This window comes from Diachasma alloeum, unplaced genomic scaffold (assembly GCF_001412515.2).
Source record: "Diachasma alloeum isolate Michigan unplaced genomic scaffold, Dall2.0 Dall_scaffold_00533, whole genome shotgun sequence".
Lineage (NCBI taxonomy): Eukaryota > Metazoa > Arthropoda > Insecta > Hymenoptera > Braconidae > Diachasma > Diachasma alloeum.
In genome coordinates this window covers 332,132-358,317 of record NW_021680665.1, presented here as the reverse complement: position 1 = coordinate 358,317, position 26,186 = coordinate 332,132, and the positions used below count along the sequence as shown (strand labels likewise).

The 26,186-nt window shown below is 36.8% G+C and overlaps 1 protein-coding gene across 1 annotated transcript in view; it reads right to left on the bottom strand.

The window, feature by feature from the left end:
- Window positions 1-20,407, bottom strand: part of LOC107042863 — a 36,254-nt gene extending 15,847 nt beyond the window's left edge. The window contains exons 1-9 of the mRNA XM_015264070.1: window positions 20,366-20,407; window positions 18,135-18,446; window positions 12,259-12,534; window positions 10,123-12,155; window positions 8,409-8,688; window positions 6,006-6,617; window positions 4,335-4,590; window positions 2,247-2,920; window positions 1,092-1,244 (exon numbers count right to left, since the gene is read on the bottom strand). Coding sequence (XP_015119556.1) covers window positions 1,092-1,244; window positions 2,247-2,920; window positions 4,335-4,590; window positions 6,006-6,617; window positions 8,409-8,688; window positions 10,123-12,155; window positions 12,259-12,534; window positions 18,135-18,446; window positions 20,366-20,407 — 4,638 coding nt within the window. The remainder of the gene's footprint in view (window positions 1-1,091; window positions 1,245-2,246; window positions 2,921-4,334; window positions 4,591-6,005; window positions 6,618-8,408; window positions 8,689-10,122; window positions 12,156-12,258; window positions 12,535-18,134; window positions 18,447-20,365) is intronic.
- Between the last annotated feature and the right edge of the window lie 5,779 nt (window positions 20,408-26,186).

The following is a 26,186-nucleotide window of genomic DNA, read 5'->3' as shown; positions in this document are numbered from 1 at the left end:
CTGTTTGTTTGAGCAAATGAATACTTTTTGTAACTGAAGATTCAAGTGAGGGCTGAAATGGGAAAAGGTCAAACAATGAAAGGTTAAACGACGGAAGGGTCAAACGCAGAAAGGGTTGAACAGCAGATGCAAAACGTATGAGTATATTTAATTTCATTTTTTTTCTTTGCATATAAATGTTTGTTATGAATATTTTTTCATATAAATCTCGCCTGTTAAGGGGAGACTACTACGAGTTTTAAAAGTCGTGTGCTATTGGAATGAGATTTCTCATCTCATGCATTGAACATCGATTAAATATATCTAAACACGAATAATTAGTGCAAAAAAATTAATTGTTTATTGTTCGTGTGCCCTGCAGACGCTTAAAATTTTAAAAATAGTTCAGAGGCTCCAATTTTTGAGTTACAGAGATTTCTTTTTCTTCAAAATTTTCGAAAAAATGTCTGTAATAACAATTACGAATTAGTTCTTTGAAATTCAACTCTTGTACAGCTAATTTCGTTATTTCAACAAAAAATTGTACCATTCATGTAACATAGTTCAAAAAATGTTTCTGAAAGAATTGAGAATATGTTTAAAGTATTTTAAGGATAATTTTTCTGCCTATTAACAATGAATGGCACGAATTTTTATATTAAACGAAACGAAATTAGCTGTGTAGGAGTCGAATTTCGACAAACTAATTCGTAATTGTTATTGTACACTGTGACCTTTCAATATTTAATTAATATTATTTCCTAAAAGGGGGATTTAGGGCAATTAAATAATGAGGACAAATGAGGGATAAAATTAACTAAACATCTATATTTCTAGTAATCTACATATTAGATTGTCGTAAGACGTTTGAAATGCCTTTTACTTGGATCTAGGGTTATGGGTAAGGCCAGGCAACTTTTGTACACGTAAAAAGGGGAGTGACTCTAATGCAGAAAAAGGGGAGAAGCTAGTCGTGTCGAGGGAATGCAACTAAATATGAAAAGAATAACTAAATGGGGAAGAAACAAAGAGTGTAGACTCACCGTTGGGGGGGTATAGAAAGGAATACTTCTTGGTGCGAGGGGGAAATGAGGGGGACAACTCGTACTCACGACTTCCAGTTCAGGGCTAATCTGAGTCCATCGATGACTCCAGGGATTGAGCCTCCGTTCCTCCTTCTGGATTCCACGGGCACAGTAACTACGGCCGGGCTGAGCTCGGGCACCGAAATCCTCTTTATCCCAACAAAAAACCAAATGTGTCGACTTTGAGGTACGTTCACTGATTATTCAATTAGCTTGGGGCGCACGTGACAGTGTCCAGGACAGCGGTTACACGAGTGACGGTCTTTTCTTTTCCTTCGCGATTCGTGGGGGTTTGTCAGGTGTCGATGTCCTTCGGGTTTTAATTCGGGAGCAATCGGGGCCAATCAGCACGGGTGACTGGTGACGATGACCACAATCCAGGGATGTCTCGCAAGGGATTATTGCAGGTGTTGAATATTCGGGGGTCTAGTATGGGGAATTTCCAGGAGGCGATGGCTTCTCCAATTGATCGGGTGGGGCCGGAACTGATGTCTTCGTGATGTCCAGGGGCGGGGGCAGAGGGGCGATGAGGGGAAAAGTCTGAGGAAGGGGTATCCAACGGTGGCGGGATTTACCTTTTAGGGGGCAGTGTGTAGTGGGAAAAAATATGTAGAAAAATAATAAAAAATAAATGAATATGCCTCGTCACAACATATTTTTTCAAAAATTTTGAAAAAAAAAGAAACCTGTAGTTCAAAAATTCGAGGCCCTGGACTAATTATTACTAATTATCCATTTTTAGATATGAGTAACCGATCTTCAAAGCATGAGAAATCTCACTCCAATAGCCCGCGACGTTTAAAACTCGCAGTAGTCTCCCTTTAATCCTCGATTATCGAACGAACAAATATATATCATTCATTATGAATAATTGGTGCTAATTATTATTCTTCACCGATTTCCCGAGGGAATAAATTAGAAGAAACATTGGTGGTTTCATGGATTAATCGTGGAAAAAAAAATCAGAAACGTATCGATTAGAACCGATGAAATTTTTTCTTACATTTATCAATAGTTATACATTGTGAAAGTTTTGATAGCGGCCCCACAAACCGGGAGTTCGGTGTAAAGATTAATTCAGAAACAAAATATTCCTTGTATTGAATAACAAATAGAATTCTTTCACGTCTAGACATAATTCCACATAATTCTACTACAGGACAAACAATAGTGTGAACTTACGTTTTCTCCAGCATAATCAACTCTGCTCATAGCACCTTCCCCTCCATTCGGTAACGTCTCATAACTCGTGTCATACAGCTGTCGCTCGCCTGAGCTCTCGACATGACGGATGGGTATCCTCGGGTAGTTCTCATCAAGCGGAAGATTGTTATTTCCATCCAGCACATATTCAGTGGTGGTGGTGGTGGTTGTCGTCGTTGCAGGACGTTTCCTGTTACCTGGTCTCCTTACTCTAGTCCTAATTCGGTTTTTGGGCTCTTCAGCTCTCACTTTGGGTTTGTTGGTGAATCCCTCAAGGCTTGGGGTCGTTGTGATGATGCTGGTAGCTGTGGATTTGATGTCAGGTCGAGGTCTGTTGGGGGATTGATATTTCTGTCGATGTTTTGGCACTTGTGTAACACTGGGACTTGAATCCTCCGCAGTTTCGTCGGTTGGGGCAACGTTTTGCAGTTGAATTTGAGAATCTGGGGCACGGAATTTGCTACTGATTTGGTTCTGGGGCTGATTGAAGTTCGGAGTCCTGATAAAGCCGTACTCAATATCCTCCGAATTAACGGAAGAGTCTTCTGTCGTGGTTAAAGGGGTTGGAGTAGTCGTTGTGATTTTTCCAGTTTGAACAATTGTCTTCGGGTGGTTGTGACGGTTTGACGACTGAATTCGAACGAATCCTTCACCTTTGCAAACAGAATAATCGAAGAGGATTATAAATAGGGTGCAAAACCGGGAGTGGTGAACCGAGAGGAATCAATTTCAACCTCATATCAGGCTTTAGAGAATCTCCCCAAATTGCGTAATGAATGAGCAGTTTTTGTACAGATTTTATTTCGTAAAACTGCGTGCAACTTGAAAATGGTTTCCATGAAGCCAACACTTTTTCCATTAGATTTGATAATATTCAAAGAACGCAATGCCTCTACCATTTTTTTAGAGATGTGAGTATATACTTTATTGTCGAAAAAATTACATAATAATAATCCGATAAAATTTTTAGTCTTCAATTCTCAATTTCTCTCATTCATTCGATTCTTCTTATCAAAAGACAAAGACAGAAATCGACGTTATGGGTATTCTTCCATTGTTTGAAAAAATATAACGATTTTAAAACTTTCTGGAGACATTGAAAAATTAATATTTTTATTTCTTCCCGCCTACTTTTTCTGATATTTTTTCCATTTCTTCTCGTTAAAATTAGATCATAAAATTCTAAAATACTCATATCTCATCCATATTCGGAGAAAAAAACTGATTCGAAATTTCCACCGACGCAAATGAAGAAATAGTATATTGTGCACCAAGGGCGGAAAATCAAGACTTTCCGCCCGAGGTGCACATGCGATTTTTTAACACGCCTGCAAAGGAAAGCATGAACTTTCCGTGCAGGGGTGTGAAAAAACAAATTTTCTTCATTTTCAAGTCGATCATTCCTTTTGTAAAATTTTTAGTCTCTAAATTGTAAGTTTTGCAATTCATTGCCATCTAGGTAATTTATAGAATTACCTAGATGGCAAAAATGAATATATTCATTCTATCAAAAGAGAAGGATAGAAATCGAATTTATGGGTATTCTTTCATTATTCGAACAAAAAATCGATTTTAAAACTTTCCAGAGATATTGAAAACTAAATTTTGTTAGTTCTTTCCACCCACTTTTTTCGCATTTTTCAAGTTTCTTCTTGCTAAATTATTGATATCACTCTAATACTTGAAGAAAAAAAGTGATTCGAAGTTCCCGCCGACATGAAAGAAAAAAAACTTTTTCCAGCCGATTATCCCTTTCTGATTCTTTTTTCATTTCCTTTTCATAATAATAATTGAAATCCGACCATGTAACAGGAGTGAGGCTTCAAATGACTTTTTTTTATCACAAAAAAAAACCCTTTTGATCGATCTTTAAGATAATTCGGCTTCATTCAATGTTGCAACTTGTGAATTAAGGCAAAAAAATACAATAACAATAAGAATGGATAAAATTAAATGAATCTAATTGTAAAAACGGAAATGGAAAGAAAATAAAATAAAATAGTATAAATTAATCTAGTGATGGGCGCGAAGTGCCCGTTCAATAGTCTATAATATATTCATTATTACCTTCACTTTGCACGTGAGCCTGATTGTGAGGACGAGCTTTTACACGACGAGGGGTATCACGTTGACGAGATGAGGATGTGCGACTTCCTGGGGGTCTGGTCACTGCACTGAACTGCACAAAATCGTCCTGAGAGCCGCGGGGACTAGTTTGAATTGCTGAGTCTTGACGAGTGCGACTGCTTAACCGACCACGAACTCGTTGTCGAATTGTCGAGGGTGGTTCAGTAGTTGTCGTTGTGATTGGTTCAGTGGTTGCCTAGTGAGGGCAGAGGTAAAGAATTTATATCAATAATTTCGTAGGTGGAAAGATGATCGAAAATGACCGGTCGTTTTGTCAAATATTTTTCTTTCAGCTATGTTTTCGTACATTCCAATAATTTTACTCAATTTATTACATGATGAATAAAAGTTCATGTTAGTTCGTGATATTTCCGTTGCTGCGCTATGGTCACCCATCCCGTAGTGACTGCGGTCAGTTCAGTTTATTTTTTTGTATCAAAACCTGTTCGATATGACGGTATACTTAAAGGGATAAATCGGTGTAATTTAAGTCTTCACTGGGCCTTGGGAACCATTGAACAGTTTATGATATATAACGGATTATGGAAATAACTATTTCTTCCAATAGTTTATAATCGTTTTATAACCCTTCGTATCCATTTCAGTGAACCAAAGAAGAAAAAAATGAAATTTAAAAAAATTACCCCCAGGGGGTTCCATCGCGAGTCCTTCTAACCTGTTGTCAAGCGCGCTGTCCACTGGGCCGTCTAAAATTTCTTATGAAGATAGATAAAGATAGATTTTTTTTCGGGTATATAAATACCACGTGGTGTTTTTGTTTCAATCCCCGAATGCGATCATCAACAATTAATTAACTAATGTGTAACTCCGATGAGAAGAGAAATAAATTAATGAATTTACTATTCTTAAGTTATTTAGGCCTTCATTCGGGGTATCGATATCTATGTTCTGTATATTAGGAAAGAAGATGGATGCCATTCATCTATTTATTCAAAAAATAGCCTACAATATTAGGTCGGTTTCAATGTTTGGCGCGCGGATATTGAATCAATGTTTGACCTCTAATCCTAGTCTGGTCACCAATGCGACCCTATGATTGGTCACAATTCACTCTACATTGCCTGGGCGCGTTTAGCGAGTTTCCGGCCACGTCGCGTCATGGGCACTTTCATTTAACATGGGGAAAAAATAATTCATCTATCCGAAATAATTTGTTTTCTTTAGGAATTTTGGGAAATATGTTGTTCTAAAAGCCACTATAATTTTTTAGATACTTCAATTGATTAAGTCAAATTTTTTTAATTTTTCCGGTTAGCTAGTCAATTAAATTAAAGAAACATGACGCGCGACACGGTTTCCCTCATAAGGTGACTAATGTACGGTTAATCAGAGCCCCAATGTTCGGCAACTCGATATTGGACCGATATTTGGCCGTTTGGTGTATATATCGGCAAATTCTATATGAGAAGAGAGTTTATTTCGTCGTAAATTTTACGAGGTACAAGAAGTGTCTTAATATTTCACTTTGAATCAGATAGTTTCTGAAATATATCTAAAAATAATCGGACTGCAGTCTTCTCTTCATATTAACTCATTTATTGTCTCTGTCAGAAAATATCGTTCATAAATATACGAAGACTATTCAATTACCTCAACAGGTTCATATGAATTTTCATGAGTGTAGCCATGTCCATCCTCAATACTCCCACTGTTTTTCTCCCCCGAGTACTGTCCAGACTGGCTATACTCAGTACTTAATACTCCCTGTTGTCCTCCTGGGTGTGTGCCAGGCATGTACTCCAAAATTTGAGTATAAACTGGATTCTCAGTTGGAATATTAACTTGTTGTCCTGAGGCCTCGACACTCTCACTCTTATCAGGGTAGTAGTAATCATTAGGAGCCGGGGAGGCCCCCAAATGTGACTCTTCATGATTAATTGGATAGTTGTACTGATCGTTTTGGTCAATTAAACTAGCCTGGTACCCCAGGCCAGTTTGATATCTGTCTTGGTAATGCTGCTGGGAGATTCCCGTGTCGTCAGCCAACGGTCTCTGCTCTCGGTGGGAGGGAATCGGCTGGGGGTAGTTTGCAGTTTTCGAAAAGTCAATCTCTGGGGTGTAAGAGCTCTCTGGACTTTCAGAAGAGATGGGAACGCTGTATTGGGAATAACTGTCGCCCTGGGAACTACCTGACTCCACCGAAGGATTTGCTTCATCTGAGACTGTCTCCAGAGGCTGAGTGTTTTGAATTTGATTCAAGGGCTAGAAGAATTTATAATTTTCAAAGTTGAAAAATTAAATTGCATTAAATATTTCTTGATGCAATAATAGTTCTTAAAATTTTGCAACGTGAAACGAAGGTTCTATGTCTCGTGAACAGGTAATGTATAATACCTTGGGAAATGTCCGAAAATTTTATTTTTCGGACATTTGCCCCTTGATAAAGAATTTTCTATTATTGACTATCAAATTAATGATGGAGTGGAGTTGAGACCGTACTAAATATACTTCAAGCAAAAATCTGCCTTTTTGCAGAATAAAAATTGAGCCATTTTTTTGTTTTTTGCTTCCGAATCGATGTTTTCGAATCGTGATTTTTTTCGATTTCTTAATTTTGGGTGGAAATGTCTAGGAATATCATGAAACCTGACGAAATGATGTTTTTAAAAAATGTCTGCATGTGTGTAGGTCTGTGTGCACACATGCGTGTTCGTATGTCCAGAACTGTCCCCTCAACTCGAGAATCATGAAGGCAAAGATGCTATAATTTTGGCTGCTAATTGGTACTACTGAGACTCAAATTTGTGCTAAATGTCAGCTCAATCGATTGAGCGGTTCCTGAGACATAGTGATTCTTCGACAATCGTTTTTTGCCGATCTCTCCTGAACCATTCGACCGATTCGAGTTTTTTTCATAATACTCGGCATGACGATACCTATTTAATTGGATTGAAGAAAGACCATTATACCCTGAGCAATGTAGTTTTATTCTCGTTTTTTTCATTTTTTCGCTGAAATTGCTTGTTCGCACGATAACGTAAAAAATAATCGAGATAGAAACTTGAAACGTAGTATGACTTTAAGGCTTTATGGTAACAAAGTTTGGGATTCAGAGATATTCAACTTTGTAGGTGAAACTTTTTTGCTCAATATCTTAAAAATCATTGGTTCCATTTCAATTTTTTTTTTCAAAATGTGCGTTTTGATGTCATCTATCTAGATCCAATAAAATAAGGGTACCATCCCATTGAAATGTTTCGAGATATCGTCGTTTTTGTATTTTGATGTGGATACGTCTATGGTTTCAATATGGGGGGTCATTTTGGAAAACGGCCCTTATGTGTAAATTCTAGAAATTTCAAGATAATTCGAGAAGTTTCTTGAAATTTCGAAAAAATTCAAGTTTCTAGAAATTTTGAGGAAATTCAGGGAGTTTCTAGGAAATTTGAGGGAATGCAAAGAGTTCCTACGAAATTCGAGAAAGAAGGAAAGACCATAGCAGAGTAAACCGATTGGTTTAAAATGCTTAAATAAAAAAATAAAAAAAAAGGAAAGACCATGGACGTATCCATGTACAATTACAGCTGTATCGAAGATACAGCCGTCTGCAATTTTTTTTTGGCCGGAATTTACTTTTGCGAAACTTTGGCTTCTAGTTAAGAAGAAACTTTGGCTTCTACTTAGGATTGTCAAAGAAAATTCCTATATTAAATTTTAGGTCGATATATTTGATAGTTCTTGAGATGGAACAATTTACTCAAAATTCTTGAAAAAAAGAAAATTAACGCATCTATATTTCGCCGTTCATTTTCACATCAGGATAACTGAAGAAGCCATATAGTATAAATATATGGTTTTATATTTTGAAAACATACATTGGGATTCATTCGGAAGCCTATTGCCGAAGCCTAATGAAATTGGTAGAAATGAAAATAGGAGAAAAAAAAATTGTGGAGAACAGCAGTCATATTAATCTGTCAAATGGCTTCTGTTGCGCTACTTGTTTTTATCATTCATTAGAACTGGTTTTCAGTAATCACCGAAAATACTTACCGCTGATTCATACGGACGTGCACTCGTTCTACTCTTACTCTTCTGATTCTTTGGAGCAGATGTTCTCCTATAGGACTCACTAGTACTATACTTCATAGTCGTCCCTGCAATTTTAGCTCTCGTAGGCTCGTAACTCTCTTTATACTCCTCCGTAGTAGTCGTATACCTCGATCGTGATCGACTTACAGGTCTCCTTGTCCTCTCGGGAGAACTTCTATTCGACTCTCTCGTCACTGATGCTGGCGTCGTCGTTGTTGTAAGTGGACGAGTAACTCGACCCCTACAACGAATAATCCCCGCTGAGTGTTTTTTGAAGATGAATATTACAGGTTCTTAGCTCTGTAAGGACATCCTCATATTAAGCTTCCAACATCCTATTGAAGATTATTTTATCACTTCATTCTCCTGTTTTTAATGAAACTCAAGTTATGGGAACAATAGATTAGATTACTTTCTAACTTTGGATTATCCGTGTTCTAAGAAGAGAACTATTATAACCTTTCTCTATTGAAAATCTATGTGGCATATAAATAAATAAATATCATACACAGGCAGACAAAATGTCGTACAAGTCTCACTTGCACTAAAAAAAATCGCACGTTGATGGTTACCAAGTCTCGGGTATTGTGCGCTCAACATTTAAAGAGTAATGGTATGAAGAATTTGTGTTATAAAAATAGATTATGGTTGTTATATAAAATTGAAATTGTCTATACAAGCATGCAATGGAATCATATTTCTTGCAGGGTTATCAAGTCGCGACGCATTTTAACATTATTTCAATAATTAGAAAACCATCAATAAAAATTATTTTGACACCCGTAGGTGATGAGAAAAAAATCAATCAATCTGATAAAAAAAATCCATATTCAAAAAATGTTCAAATGCACCACAATTTTGAGCTCGGGGATTGAATCAGGGTTCGAGAACAATAAGACTCCTCTTCCGTTTCACCCCCCCCCCCCGATGATCTATACACGAAACACCTTAAGGGGATACGTCGGGGTGAAATTATAGTCTTCACTAGGCCTCGCAACCTTTTGAACAATTTGTGATATATGACGGAATATGAATGAATGACTAGGAAAAATTGCGGGCCCCATCGATTTTGCCCCCTATAACCACCAAAAACTTTATTTTTTGCTATTTTACTTTCAGAACGCTTCTTGCCCCGTAGTTTTCATACGATTTTAGCTTTTCTTTTTTAATGTTCGTTAAACTCCAAAGAATAAAGTTAAGCATCGGTTTTACTTTATCCGCAATAGATTATGAATAAATGAATTTTGAATGTCATAAATTTTACTCTACTCTAGAGACGCGATAAATTTATGAAATTCAAAATTTATTTATTCATGATCTATTGCGAGTAAAGTAACACCAATGCTTAACTTCATTCTTTGGAGTGTAATGAACATTAAAGATGAAGCTAATATCGTATGAAAACTACGGTGCTCTTTGCGCATTTGCATTTTGAAGGTAAAAACAGGAAAAAATGAAGTTTTTCGTAGTTATACGGAGCAAAATCGATCGGTTCCGCGATTTTCCCTAGTTATTTCCATATTCCGTCATATATCACAAACTGTTCAATGGCTCCCAAAGACCAGTGAAGACTTTTCACCAACGTATCCACTTAAGGATTAATGTGTAACTATAAAAATGATAACATCTATTTTCAATTATTGGTTCATAATTCTAATTTGATCCTCTTATTTACCTGTGACGGGTCCGTGTCCTATAGGTAGACGTCGGTACTTCAGTTGTCGGAGCCTCCGTCGTTGTTGTCGTCGTCCGCTCCTGTTTGTTCTCTATCAAGGAGTTCACTAACCCCGGAAGTTGAGGATGAATCGGCGGAAGTTCCGCCGGAAGGTTATAATGCGCGGGACTTACCGTGCCCCGCCCTGAATCCTCATAAGATCCAGAAGCATTAGACTCGAAGCTCTCCCCGGTATGATGATGTCCGTGATGCTGCTCCCCTCCTGCCTGCTGCGCCGGATGCGCAAAAACATTGTCAGCATGTCGGTGTTGCGAGTAGTCATGCTGATTGATCTGTGCTAGCTGAGCCGTCAGCTCCTGATTGCTGTTCGGCTGAACCCTCGTATGCACATAGCTGCTCTCATAAACCGGCGTTGTTGAAACAGTCTCCTGCTCATATTCGAAAGACGTCACTACCGATGGTTTTCTGTAAGCATTTCCTGGAGTCACAGAACTTGGAATTGACTCCTCGGGGTAGTCAGGACGCTGTGGCCTACCAGAAACATTCAAATCTTCTTGATAAGGTGATAATGAAGCAGTTGGCGCATCTGTTGGTTCTAGATGATGCACAGTAGACTGATACTGTTGTTGAGGCTGCTGCTGTCCATTTTGTTGGACTCTAAATCTATCATTGGCACTCGGAGGAAAGTGCACGGTCGGTTGATACTGCTGAGTGACATGATCTTGTCTATATGTCGAGTAACTTGGGGTCGTGGGGGATTCGTAAGACGGTTGATAAGTTGGTTGGTAAGTTGATCCTTGGCCAGGAGATAAGAATGAATTGGGCTCGATTAAGGGTCGAGGACTAGGGTGAGATTTGTTTTCTGATACTCCGGATGGTCCTGTTCCCAAATGTCCGTCAATCGTGTTGACAATAACAGATCCAATATGAGGAGCTGGAAAGGGAATTTTTGAGTATCCAGGTGGTGGATTGAAGCTCAAAGGAGCGACAAAGAACGGTAATTTATCGACTCTTCTTTCAACTCGTGTCGTGTCTAGTGAAGACAAATAGGGAAGATCAAATTTGGAGTATGTGTTGGGCACGTCCAAGTTCGAAGGGCCTACAAAGACTTTTGGAGATTCTGCAGTCACCTGATCAACGACGGCGATGCTTTTAGCTTCTCTTAAAACTCGGAGAACGTCAACCACTTTGACTTCTTGAGCGATGAGGTCATCAGAACCCATGAAAACAGCCAGTGGTGGTTGATTTGGGGTTGGCGCTGGGGTTGATGTATCGTGACTTCGTTCAATATTATCTTGAACGTTTTTATGATGGGGTCGAGGTCTGGATTTTGCCCTGTTTCGGTGATGTTTCTGCTTCCCCGTCTCGGTCAAGTGTTGTTGGTGATAGCTATTCCCAACGTATTCCTGTTGAACTGACTCAGATGCCTCCTTCTCTCTCTTCTCAGCAAGTTCTTTGGCTCGTTCCTCTTCTTTTCGCGCTAATTTCTCCAGTTCTAACTTCTTTTGACGTTCGAGAGAAGCTAGTCGATCTATTTCCGCTTGTCTTGCTTTGGCTGCTCTTTCTTTCTCACGTTCAAGTTCTTGAAGTCGCTGACGCTCACGAGCTTCTCTAATCCTGTCCAGTTCCCGTTGTCTAGCAGCTTCTTCAATTTTAAGAAGCTCCTTTCGCTTCTTTTCTGCATCTCGTTGACGTGCTCGCTCTTGTTCACGCTGTTGAGCTGCTGCTTGAATCTTCGCTTGCTTTTGGATCTCTTGACGCTGGTCATTGAGTCTCTCCAGTTCCCTGTCTCTTACTGCTTTCAAGAAGTCGGTGTTATCACTTCTAGTCGGCTCCTTGGGGAACTGAACGTAGTCTGGGTTGTAGGAATTGTCATCAGGTGATGAGAGATCAGAAGTTTGGACTATTTGGTATCGCTGATGCTGCTGGCGGTGATTTGGGAACGCAAACTGCTTGTGATCACGGTTTCTCTCCTCCTTGTGTTGATGGCCCCGTTGCGCAAGCGTTTCCGCTGGTACGTAAACCACCTGGATCTGAAATAGGGAATTAAAATGTCGCTTTATGACTTCCGCACTTTCTTTATTTATGATACGTAAGGATAATTAAGTAATGAAATAGGAAAGGAGGGGAATTTACCTCTTCATCATCATTTGAGGAGTTTTCGCCTGTGTTCGCCGGACCGGAGACTTGCTGCGCTGATTCCTTCGGTCTGTCAATCGCGTATTTTTCGGAATGAGGTCGATGGAATTCTTGAGGGGAAAAAACTGGGGGGACAGTTTCGGTGGGTGGTTGAGGGGGAGTGAGTATCTCGGGGGCGAGATCTGGAATGTTGCGTGAGTTAGAGATCGAACCCTGCTGGAAGGCCTGCTTATCGTCTTCAGGGGCTACAACGTTCGGTAGGTATGCTTGATTCTGAAAGCGAGGATAATGGAATGGTCAGACGACTATGGTAATGATGATAATAATGGGAGAAGAGTAATCAGTTCCTAAATTACGTGGGAAAACAATCTTGTCATAAATATTCTCTAATAACCAAGGTTGCTTTTCCTATCACAATGAAAAAAATTACTAGAGATAATAATGACGAGTGGAGATGAATTTCATTGTTCATTTATTTATTTTATGTCTTTTGTATGAATTTGTCATTTCTCCAGATCAATTTTCTTTCTAGCGATGTTATGACATTATGCTGAGGCGCTTCTCACTCTCGCCACCCATCTACTTAATAGCATCAGCCAACGCGGCTTATGTTTTGCACCATTCGCTTCCTTTCGGAAATACATTAGTCCGGACGAATGAATAATTAATGGACATTTTGGGGATATATTAAAAGGAATGAATTCCGTATATCAGTTTTGTGTTATGTTATGTTCTACAATTTGAATAGTGGAAATTCAGCAAATCATTCAAGCATGAATTTTTCTTGTAACGAATGTAGTATTAGGCTGGGATAAACTTTTCTAGTAAATGAGACCTCGCCTTCGGTTCGTCCTGCAATCATATAAGGCAAGAAAATTCTACACGGCCGGTGTTTCACAGGCTCAGTGACCAAAAATCTTTTTGATACGGAATTAATGTCGACCTCAAATACAAAAGAATCTGTGCAGTAGTTTTTGAGATATTGAGGAAAAACTAAATTTAAATCAGTTGTTATACCTCAAGAACTTCTGAACCGATCGGGATGAAACAGCGCGCTAAAGTTGAGCTCAATCATAGCTACAATGAGTCAAGCTAGTATTTATGTTGAATTTTCTCAAAATGAATCACCGAAAATCCAAATGTCAGATACATACATACAGATATGACACTAATAACATCACTCCTTCGCGTTTCATAAGATTCTAGACCATTTGCAATCAAAATTAGACAATCGAAAACTCGGTCAAATTTAAGGCTTTCATTCGGAAGCAAAAAAATACAGTACAAATAAACCCCCTTTAATTCTCTTCTTTCAAACAGAAAGGAAGCGTTTGCATAGACCCGAATATNAGTGTTCGGGGTTATGGGACACATATTTCACCAAAATGGGAGGAATATTTGTCAAATTCGTAGAAAACAATTGACAGGCTACAGGGAAATTATCAGTCTGATAATTTCCCTGCAGCCGGGGAAATTATCAGTGTGAAACGCGTCACGTGACTCCGAATAATGCACTCTGATTGGTCAAAATCAGAATTGAGGAATTTGTCATCTGTAACACCCTAAGACCTTCAAAATTATCGGATATTTGCAGTAAAATTGTTAATCTGTAAAACTGATCCCTCTCGTTGCTATGCAACAAAACATTTGGGAAATATCCGATGAATTTTGAAGGTCGAANATCGGGTGCTGTCCCAACTGTGGAATTATCAGTTTGATGATTCAACAGTAGCCTGATGAATTATCAGCTATAATACCCCAAGACCCCATTTCCTGCATATCAACGATCGGGATCAGCTTTGCAGTAAAATTGTTAATCTGTAAAACTGATCCCTCTCGTTGCTATGCAACAAAACATTTGGGAAATATCCTATGAATTTTGAAGGTCGAGGGGTATTCGGAGGATAATTTCTTCAATTCTGATTTGGGCCGATCAGGGTGCACACTGATAGAATGATTCATTGATTCCAAACGAGATTCGTTAACTATTAACGAATGGTAGAGTTGAATATGACCAAATGAATATTCGTTAATAGTTAATGAATGGTTCACTTGAATGGCGAAAGTCAAGTCAAACAAGGCTCCTCAAATATACATTCGTTGACTATTAACGAATGAACATTTGGTGGGGCCGAATAGACCCGAACCTTCAACCAAAATCCATTCGTTAACAATAACTAATCCGTTCTATCAGTGCAGTGTTCGGGGTTATGGGACACATATTTCACCAAAATGGGAGGAATATTTGTCAAATTCGTAGAAAACAATTGACAGGCTACAGGGAAATTATCAGTCTGATAATTTCCCTGCAGCCGGGGAAATTATCAGTGTGAAACGCGTCACGTGACTCCGAATAATGCACTCTGATTGGTCAAAATCAGAATTGAGGAATTTGTCATCTGTAACACCCTAAGACCTTCAAAATTATCGGATATTTGCAGTAAAATTGTTAATCTGTAAAACTGATCCCTCTCGTTGCTATGCAACAAAACATTTGGGAAATATCCGATGAATTTTGAAGGTCGAAGGGTATTCGGAGGATAATTTCTTCAATTCTGATTTGGGCCGATCAGGGTGCACACTGATAGAATGATTCATTGATTCCAAACGAGATTCGTTAACTATTAACGAATGGTAGAGTTGAATATGACCAAATGAATATTCGTTAATAGTTAATGAATGGTTCACTTGAATGGCGAAAGTCAAGTCAAACAAGACTCCTCAAATATACATTCGTTGACTATTAACGAATGAACATTTGGTGGGACCGAATAGACCCGAACCTTCAACCAAAATCCATTCGTTAACAATAACTAATCCGTTCTATCAGTGCAGTGTTCGGGGAAATTATCAGTGTGAAACGTGTCACGTGACTCCGAATAATGCACTCTGATTGGTCAAAATCAGAATTGAGGAAATTGTCATCTGTAACACCCTAAGACCTTCAAAATTATCGGATATTTCCCGAACGTTTTGTTGTATAGCAACGAAAGGGATTAGTTATGCAGATTAAAATCCCGAGCGCACAGCACGAGAAGAACGCGGTTACGGTGTAACGTTCGTACATTGATAAATAGAATTCGTTATTATTAACCAATGGATTTGGTTGACGGCTAGAATCTATATTTGGTCTCACCAAATGTTCATTTGTTAATCGTTAACGAATGCCTATTTGAGAAGTCTTGTTTGACTCGATTTTCACCTTTCAAGTGAACCATTCGTTAACTATTAACGAATATTTATTTGGTCATATTAAATTCTACCATTCGTTAATAGTTAATGAATCTCGTGTGGAATAAAGTAGGAGTGTGTAGGAGTTTTGTTACATGCAAAACTCATCCGCATCATTGATATACAGGAAAACTTGAGAGGAATATCTGATGAATTTTGAATGTCAAGGGGTATTCGGAAGAGAATTTGTTCGATTCTGATTTCGGCCAGTTGGGAGAGCACCCGATGCATAATCGGAAGGTCCCAAATTGAAATCCTGGTCTGGACTATCCATTTTTTTCAGTGAAAATTTTCTGGTTATACATATTGAGAATAATCTCGGTTCCCCTCCTCCCTCATCCGAATCCCATCCAATTATTTCCTATGACGTCACAAACATGTGGAACGCCATATAATTTCCCTTCTTTAATGTAGAGAGAATTTCTTCAATTCTGATTTCAGCCGATAAAAATGCGGTGAAAGGGATGATTTTTCTGAAAAACTCATCGCGATCGCTGATGCGCAGGGAAACTTGAGGGAAATATCTGATGAATTTTGAAGGTCGAGGGGTATTCAGAGAATTTCCTTCCTTCCGGGTTCGACCAATTAGAGTGCAGGCGTCGAGGCCATATGGCACCTTACACGAACATCTCACAGAAGTAAAAAAACTGGTAAATCTTGTTATAAATTTCTCGTTAACAATTATGGCCAAATCAACTCATTTTGAATGATTCTATCTTAAATGAAATAAACACAAACTCACACAAGCTTTTTTCACAAATTCAAGTAAATGTGGAATTATCATAATTTTGATAGTTTACTAGTAGTGGTGAATTATCAGTTGTAATGCCCCGAGACCTTCAAAATTATCGGATATTTCCCGAATGTTCCATTGTAAACAAATAAAGGGGATGGACCGTGCTGTGTACTCGGGATTTTTAGTCTGCAAAACCTGACACACTAGTTTTTTTGTAGGGAAGCTTGAGAAAAATATCCGATAAATATTTAAGAAAATTCTTTTCTTTCACCATCCAAGCAATGGCTCCATTTATAACTAAGAAAGTCTTTACTTTTATGAAGAAAGCATTTGCTTACATTAATAAAACTATTCATTTGATATGAATAAAAGTGGAACTGGAAATTTAATTTAGGTTTTAATCAACGCTTTATTAGGAGCTTTCTGAATAAATCCATTGTTTCACTCAAACACATAATTTCTTTTTTCGATGGTTCTTACAAGAAGAAAATATTCGTTCTTGAATTTATGGTATTTCTGTGTCTAACATTGATTTATTCATGTTTCATTGCTTGATGGTAGGGGAGGGTAGGGCAAAACGGACCACTGACAGAAAATTGGTAATTTTTATTTTTTTTTCTTTCCTTCAAGTCAGGAACACTTAATGTGGTGAATTAAAAGTGAGTTTCTTGGACCGTAACCGTCACAAGGGTTTTATAGTTAACAAGTGTCGTTCAACCGCAATTTGATCTTATTTGCTAATCACCTCAAACCACAAATGACTTCGAATTCAAATGCTTTCGACTCCTTTCGGAAGCAAAAACAAAAATTATCAATTTTCTGTCAGTGGTCCGTTTTGCCCTGCGGTCCGTTTTGCCCTACCCTCCCCTATTTAACTATTTAGAATAATTTCATTATGTTTTATAGGATATTTTACGTAACATAGGGAGCTCTATTACGTAACATAGTAAGCTGCACTATATAACATAGTAAAGCTTACTATGTAACATAGTAATTATTGTATTATCTATGTCCATAAGATCTATTCCCGTTGAGGAGTTTACTGTGGCCCATAGTAACCATTACGATGTTCCATAGTAGCCATTACCTTGTCCATGGTAAAACTACAAAACTTTGGTAACGTTTACTACAAAAGCAATCTGTTTTTCTGTTGACAACTGTTGTTGTTTAATCAATGCTAAATTCGTGGTTGATAATGCTAGTATTATCCACGTTCTGAGTATTATTTTTGGTTGAAAATGGCACTCATGGCAGCAAATATCTGGAACTCGACCAAGATTACCGAAATATCCATAACTGCAATATCGCCGAAAGAAAACGCTTTTCGAGCAGTAGTCTGTAATTAACAAGCACTATTTCCCAATCCAGAAAATTTTAATTTCAATGACGTGCCAGAATATGTAGGTGAGGAATATGAAATCCATTCAACTCGTTTTACAGACTCATTCAGTTCAGATAACTTAATGTTTTTTCATTGATATGCCAAGTCATAAAAGGGTTAAAGATGACATAACTCATCTTAATTGTTGATTGTTATACGATCTGCGCAATGTGTGGTAATGAAGAAACCATCGAGGAACCTCTTTTCCCTAGCATTGCTCATTTCCTCGATGATTGCCCTATTAACAATGTCTGTCAAGCGTGATAATTCACATGACTTATTGGCGACATAATTATTAAATTTATGACTTTCAAATAAAAATCCTATCTAGAATGGAGGAAATAGTCATTCTCAGAAGCAAAACATTATATTGTTGGAATGTAAACGGAAAAAACGTATTGCGGCTAATCATTTCCTAAGATTAAATTCATCAATTTGAGCCTAACTACACTAGCTAAATGGCCTCATTAAAAAATGATCAAATTCTTAATCACACTCGAGTCATTCTGATAATATCTTTATTACCTGCAAAAGTTGCTGCTGCGATCGTAATTGCTGTTGCAGCAATAACAGTTTCTGAATACTCTCCTGAGTCTTCTGTAGTTGTAACAATTGCGACTGATACTCCTGTCTCAATTGCGGTGGTAAATTCAACTCTGGCAGAGTTGATGTCTGACTAATCTGCGATTCCTGTCGCAACTGTGACCTGGGATTCGCCAGAGGTATCCATTCACTATTGGACACCTGTCTCGACCATCTCTCTGCTGATACACTATTTGGGACTACTACTAGGCTCAGGCAAAAGCCAAGTACCAGAGACGCACTGTCTCTCAAAATCTAAACATTAAATCAGAGAAAAGGATATTAGAGAGGGCATTAAGGGAGCGAGTTATGTAGGTTTGAAAAAATTTTCAGTTAAAAAATTTTCAGTTAAAAAATTTTTTAGTTTTCTAAAGAGTTCTATAGGATGAAGAGAAAAGAATGATTTCTTTTGAAATGCTGAATTTTTTTTCATTCGCGAATTTTTAATTTTCGTTCTCACAAATAAACCTGAAAATTTCTTTGAATTTTTCTACTATTTCTCAAACGACCCATGAATTTTTTGAAATTTATCGAAAGAATCTAGAATTCTCCAACACAATTCTGGAATTTTGTATGGTACATTCCCTTGTATGCAACTGAGCGCAATTTTTTGTTGCCCATGTTAAAGCGCACCCTAAACTCTGTTTCTCCAGTGATACGTTTTTCTACTTTTGCAGTCGATCATCAGAGCTTACATTTGTGCCTCATTGGACCCTAAGTTTCCAGACATTTTATAACGATTTTATTATTCAAACTTTGCAGATCCGAAGTTGAATCTCGATATTAAACCGTTTGAAAACATTTTAAAAAATTGAAAAAAAATCAAAGTTTTCTTTTGGAGAAAGATTAATAAAACAATTCAAAAATTGCAATTTCTGAAAATTAGGAGCATTTTCGATAAATAATTTATAAACAATCAATTTTCCACAATAAAAAACATTTGTTCGAAATCGTAACAAATTTATTCATATTCAGAATTTTACCAGAAATCTATTTCATCCCTAAAATAGTAAGGTTTTCGAAAGTTTAGACAATTTCAATTATTTATTTATAAACAACGAATGTTTAAAAAAATGATAATTCTGTGCAAAATATATTCTGAATGACGCTGGAATATTCATTATTTTTTTCAACATTTTTTCATGCAATTTAATTGACTAATTTGATAATTGAAAATGGTTGAATCTATAGTGTGGTCTGTAGCAAACTGTAAAAGATACTGGATATCCTTGACAGTAAAAATCCCATTAGAATCCAACAAAGAAGGAAAAAAATTTTAGTTGTTATATTTATCATATGGTGGTAATATCTGATTCAATTACAGGTAACAAAGTTATCATGTGTAAGATTATCTTCATACATTTAGAGGAATTCATCGAAGAGCCTTCTTTGCATGCAATTTCGTAAAGGTTTTTACTGTTTCTCGGATGGTAATTATTTTAGGATAATCCTTTGATGAATTTAGACAAATCCTACTGGAGTTTTTAAAAAAATAGAGACTAAGCAGTTTAGTTAAGTTTAGTTTAGTTAAAATAGGAATTAAGAAGGTTTCTCTGCACATAGTTTATGCGTGACTGCTGGACTTGTGACTGTCAGTCTTTACATTTGTTTTTTTTATAAATTTTAATGGTCTGACATTTACTAACGTACGTTTCGAAATAATTTATCAATTTATTTGTTTGTTTTTAACTTGTTTGGTTTTCAGAAGCCAGAGGAAGCTTAATTTATGTATAAGCGAATCGTTGCGAATTAGCAATAATCTAGCGCAGTTTATTGTTTTCTCCACATTTCCCATGATCCTACTTCCTTAATATTAACTATGGAAATGAATAATTTCATTAAAAAAAGGGACATTTCGATTTTCTACGGATAAACATATGAGAAAAATTCTTTTTAGAAAAGCGTTCTGTAGAAAATCTGTTCTGACGTAAGGAAAAAATGGCACGAGGTTTTCCACAGGTGATTTCAATTTCTGTAAATTTCAGGATCAAAGGATTTTCTATATGCAATGTCTGAATTTTCCATAGGATTATTGAGGGCATTATTTTATCAAATTTCTTGAAGTATGGGGCCGTTCAAGTATTATGTAGGCAAATTTTTGGACAGTTTTGACCTCTTCCTCCCCCCTCCGCCCCTCGCCCTGTGTCAGCATATTTATATTGATATTGACGCACCATCAGATATTCTAGACCAGCCTTCCTCCCAATAACAGACATTCTTCATAAATGGAGGCCCTTCCATTCTACTAGTGTAAGTAATATTTCCTAGATGATCCGTGCAATATTTTGAAACTTATCACCTTCCATCATTTCGATACACTGATAAAAATATTTAGTTGCGGTCAACGAGGCTTGTTAACTATTAATACCATTCGTTAATAGTTAACGGACATTTCGAAGTAGTAATAGTAACGAAATTGTGTTTATCTCCGCTTTCATCAATATGATACAAATCCCATCCAACAGAATTGAGAAAGTCTGGAGGAAAGCCCATGTTGCCGGGAAATCCAATAGTCAAGTGAGGCAAGGCAGCTCCAAAACCTATTAGCAGGCTATTTTGTAATTATAGCTATGAAAGGAAGAAGTTTGGAGGGAAACTTCAAGAGACACTTTTCTTGTTCACTCCGAAGTATTACGAAAAAAATCTGGTGACATGTTTCTTTTATTGCACTAATTCTGAAGACATTTTTCAAATTCGTATTTGTAATTCGTAGGAACCCAAATGAAAATGAAAAATTGTGTTTTAGAACAATATTTTCAAATTGAAGACAAGAAAATTTTACAATTGAATTGTGCAAGGAGGTGAATCTAGGGTAGACGGCCAGGTATTCAGATTAATATGCAATTAGCTCCGAAAGGATGAGGGTCAGAAAAATTCCTTGAGACATTTTTATGTAGACTATACTGCAAGGTTACTTTACACAAGGTTATTCAACATTTCCCTCTAATTATCAACCACTTTTAGTAATCCGAAAGCTATTTCAATGAGTATTGAAAAATATGCGGAGAGAATATAAAATTAGAAATTACTATGTGATTTAATTTATTTTAAATGACCGTTTGCGATGTGAAATTCATTTTTTATGATTTAGCATAGTAATTTTTAACGCACAAAGCAGTATAAAATCCAAGGACGAAAAAATAATTTTCAAAAGTGTTAAAAACGCGACTTTGTTTGGAACCAATTTTTACTATTAAATGATTAGACATTACGCAAATTATATGATTTTTTACCACGTTAAATTGTAATTTTTTCGTACGATTTAAAACTTGAGTCTATACTCTCGCGCCTCCTACATTTTACTCGAGGAAATAGCAGAAATTACTATGTCAACTAGTAAAAACTCCAGCGAACGATGAGAGTTTCGATTGTTGTTAATTCTTGGAATCTCCTCCCTCCATCGACCACGCAATGGCCCGGGTGGCGCATTCTATAATTCTAACAAATTCAATCTTTCCCCTCTCCCTCCTTTTTTTCAGAATGAATATCCGTGGAGCAAAATTATTGATAATAATATTAGATGAAATGTTATTCGGCTTTCCGGTCATTTGTAATTCCTTGGGTGTTAGTGAGGAACATTTTTCTTTCGCGCTTTTATTTCAATTTCATCAAATTCAAACTTTCGCACAGAGAGGGACTATCCATTCACTCCCAGTAGTTCAGGATATGAGATTTGCAGCTCGACAATGTTTAATTAGTCAATGCACAAATTAAAAAAATTGCGAGGTTCATCCGATCGATCGGGCGAGCACAATTAGAAAAAAAAGGAAATTTTATGGACAGTTGACTATTAATTTGCAGGACAGTGACACTGAAGGCGATTTAAGGGGAAAAAATCATGAAACTTCAGGTTTCATAGAAAATTCAGTAAAATTCCAGAATTGTAAGCAGCATAACGACGAGAACTAATTAATTTATTTAAATCTCCAATCTAATAGCAATATTCAGTACCAAATTACATTGAATTTTCAGTGAATGCTGAAATTTCATGGTTTTTTCCCCCTAAATCGTGTTCAGTGTCACTGTCCTGAAAATTCAAGAATATATTTACCGGAGTTTTCTGGTTTTCTATTTATTTCTAGGGAAAAAATAATTTTTCCTGAAACGGAAATTTAGAGTTCTTATTGATTTCTCCACGAAATTCGGAATTTTCAATGACGAAATTCCTTGAAATTTCAGTGGTAATGAAATTCAATCTTAAATTTTTAACAAAAATTTTTAAAGACAAAAATTGTTAACAGTGAGATTCGAACCCACGGCCCAGTGCTAAAGTTCAAATTTGATAAGATTTAAACAACAGCACGAAAGAATAGTGCAAGCTGAATAAAAATTCATCTAACGTATATATACCACAGTCGATAAAATCCTCAAGAACTGTTATTGATAATAATTTTAAAGGATAATAAAGAAGATTAAATCTGGCTTTCACTTCGGTTCAAAAAATCCCCCTCTCGCTCGTCCTCTTCCGCGAATATTTATTTTGGAAGGAGGAGGGGGGTTTATTTTTTTAACGAACGAAGTAAAAATTTATGTTTATCCTCCTAAATTTTACGCATGTCTATAGAAAATTTAATACAATGAAAAATTTTTTATACTTCCATTCTCTAGTATACCAACTCTCAACTTTTACTATGTGTTCAACAGTAATTTTTTCAACGGATTCCATCATGTTTAAATTTTTTCATCCAGCACGTCGTAATTTTTCATTTGATCTCAAAATTGCTATGTTGAATAGTAAATTTTTGAGTATGGTGGGTATGGTCCTGCATTATTTCCCATATTAAGAATCACTATGTTCCCAGGGTAAAAACAATTTTATTTTGTTCCCGTGTACTTGCAGAAAACTGCATCCAGCTCCTGGTTGTCTTCCTACCTACTCCAAAATCCTATCCAACAATATCCTATGACGTCAGAAGATGTGGACTGCTATAATCTCCCGTTTTGGAATTACTGAGTAAATAGCTCGCATCTAAGGCGAGAAAAACTTCTGCAGCGCAGCCCGAAATGTCTGGCATTACCCTAGTGGAAGATCAGAAATGAGACAAGGTGAAGCCCGAAATTTTCGTGAACGCTAAAATGAACCCATTGTACCATGCAGGCACAATCATTTTTATGCTGTGTTGTCTGCTTGTAAAATCAATAATTTCCAGAGAAAATGCTATCGACTACAGAAAACGAGACCGAATATTCTCATTTCCAGCCACTACTTCACAGACTATTTGCGCATTGATTGGTTCAAAATTTTTCGAATGCTCTCAATTCCCTTCAAAATGGGTCTCAATGCCTTCATCATTCTCCGTAATTAGGAGACTGGACAATGAGATTGCTTGTGCAATCAATTCGGATTTCTATCCAGCGAAGAAACGAGTCGAGAGGCGGAACGAAAGCGAAGAGGCACGAGAGGCATTGACATATTAAATTATCTCAAACCATTCGTCGACTTAGAAATCCGGATGGAGAGATCCTGTATTTGTGATTCAAAAATCAATAAAAAAATGACAAAAAAGTTCCTTTTACGTTTTATTAGCGGTTAATTTTATTTACGAGTTGCGATACTTTGTTATAAACTTGGTGAATGTTGTCGACCTTCGTCAATTCTAGTTTAAGTGTTTTGAGCAGAGAAAATTGGAGGAAAAATGGTAGAGAGTCAAATACATTAAGACGCATTCACGCAGATTTAAAGACACTTGAGAATAGTTTCGATACCTGGGGGAGTTGAGAATAATTCTAGTGATTTAGCTCAGTTAATTGGTTGATGGTATGCTACAAGTATAGTAAGTACAGCTGCACCTGCACTTACTCAACTGAAAAATATGAGAGAGACTGTTTCATGGTGATGGCTCATGAATGATGCCGTTTCACCGTTTTCATTCCGCTAAAAGTTTTGGATCATCATCAGAGCTATCAGCCTACGTTCAATGTGTACTGTGTTGTACATTGCGTGTTGTAATGTACAGCGTATTTGGAGTGAGACCGGGTGAGCTAACGAACTGTGAACCCAGGAATTTCTAAAGAAAAAATGGGGATTCCGGAAAATTGTCGATTGAGGAACTCCTTTCAAGTTTTCCTTTTCCTTATTTTCGTTTGCTACTCTTATTTATCGATGTTTTTCCTCTATTAAAAAAAAGGTGAAACATTTTTAGTCAGCAATCTGTTTCGCCAAGCATATGCTAGACTTAGGAATATTTCAAGGTTATCTTAGCCTATGAATGAATAAATAAATATATATATGTATATTATTTTCAAGTTTTAAATAGATAAATATATATTCCTTTTTTTAGTTTATTATACATATACATGTGATGGCTAAACTACGTAGGAAAGATAAACGGGAAAAATATAGTTGAAAAATTCGAATATTCAAATTTCAATAAAAGTTGAACCTTTGGATATAGCAAAAATACTTATGGAATTATCATGAACAATAAATTTATATGAATATTGAAAAGAAATAGAATAGTAACATTTTAAAAGACAAAAACAATACAAAATATTGTGAATGTTGACAGTGGGCAGTTTACTCCGAAGATTTTTATTCCTACATTTGGAAAATGGGACCGATTTTATTCTTAGACGCACCTAATTTCTTAAAACTTACAACGTGTATTTTTCATCGTGCAATTTTTGTGGATCTTTTTTCAAATTTTTCTCAAATCGAATCATAATAAAAACGGACAGTAACACTTTTTTAATAAATAAATGAATTCCTAATGATCAAAAATAATATGTATAAATCATACGGACGGCGGTGGCTATTTGGTTGGAGTGTGGGATTGGCATGCGGGAGACCCGGGTTCGATTTCCCGCTGGGGGGGCCAAAATTTGTGACACTCCAAATCTCACGGTTTAATTGTCGAGCGGGAGTCTCGCAAGAGACGACTGTACCTAGGCAGGCTTTCCCTCAAATGAGGTTTCCCTTGTCCTTCGGTGAATGCGGTATAGGTGGTTGGGGGGTGGGAAGGGAACAAATCGTAAAATCCCGAAAGGGTATATGAGAGAAAAAAAAATGTATAAATCATTAACCAATGATGCGCGCGCGAAGCTCGCCCCCTTTCCCAGTGCATTATAAAAATCAATTTCCTTCGGAATTTGGACTGTTCTTCTCTTCTTCCTGCTTCACAATAGAAAAGAGAATTTTTTGGAAAATTAGTTTTCTATTTTCCTTTTTGAGAAATTTATTATGTAAATTTTTATCGTGGGAGAAAAATTTGGATGGCTAAACGGATTCTGCTTGCATTTTTAATAGTTTCTGTATGAAATCTATTCGTAAATTCAAATTTTTCAGTGAATAATTTCGAGTTACGAAATTTCCATAATCTTCGGAAGAGCTGTACTTTTTGTAAGAATTGGGATAACGAGAGATAAGAGCAGTTCTGAAACAGTTCAGAAACTTCTTCATTGTTTCAATTTCCTCAAAAATCTATGGTATTAAGAAAGTGTTAGAGAAGACAAGGCAAATTGTGAGGCTCATCAAAGAGAACAAAATTCTCGCCATGAATTTCTCTTAATCGCTTCTCCGTGAGGATCTTTAGCAAAACTACAGTTAGTAATATATCTCTAATTTTGTTTGTTTCCCAGCTTCTTCAGTCGAAGAACTTCTCAGGAGGCTTTATTTAAGCCGTACGAATTTCTCAGTACTAATTTTACGAGTGTACTAGAATTATCGTTTTCTTCCCATAACTTCGTTGAATAGGGAAGAATGTGACAAACTTTGTAGGCTAAACATCCCGAGTGGGGTATTTTTCTATGAAATTTGTCACATTTTTTTTTGTATATTTCCAGAAAATACTTACTTAATTTTGCACCGGTTTTCGGCGGTTTGGAACACAGTATTTCATTGCAAAAATTAATGTCTGAATTTCAAACACTTTTAAGACATTTTTCATTCATTGACATGTCTAAATCAAGCGAAAAATTTGAATTTCGATTACTTCTGCACTGACACACGTATGAAAAAATCGTATAGAAATTTCCTATACGGATTGCCATATAAAA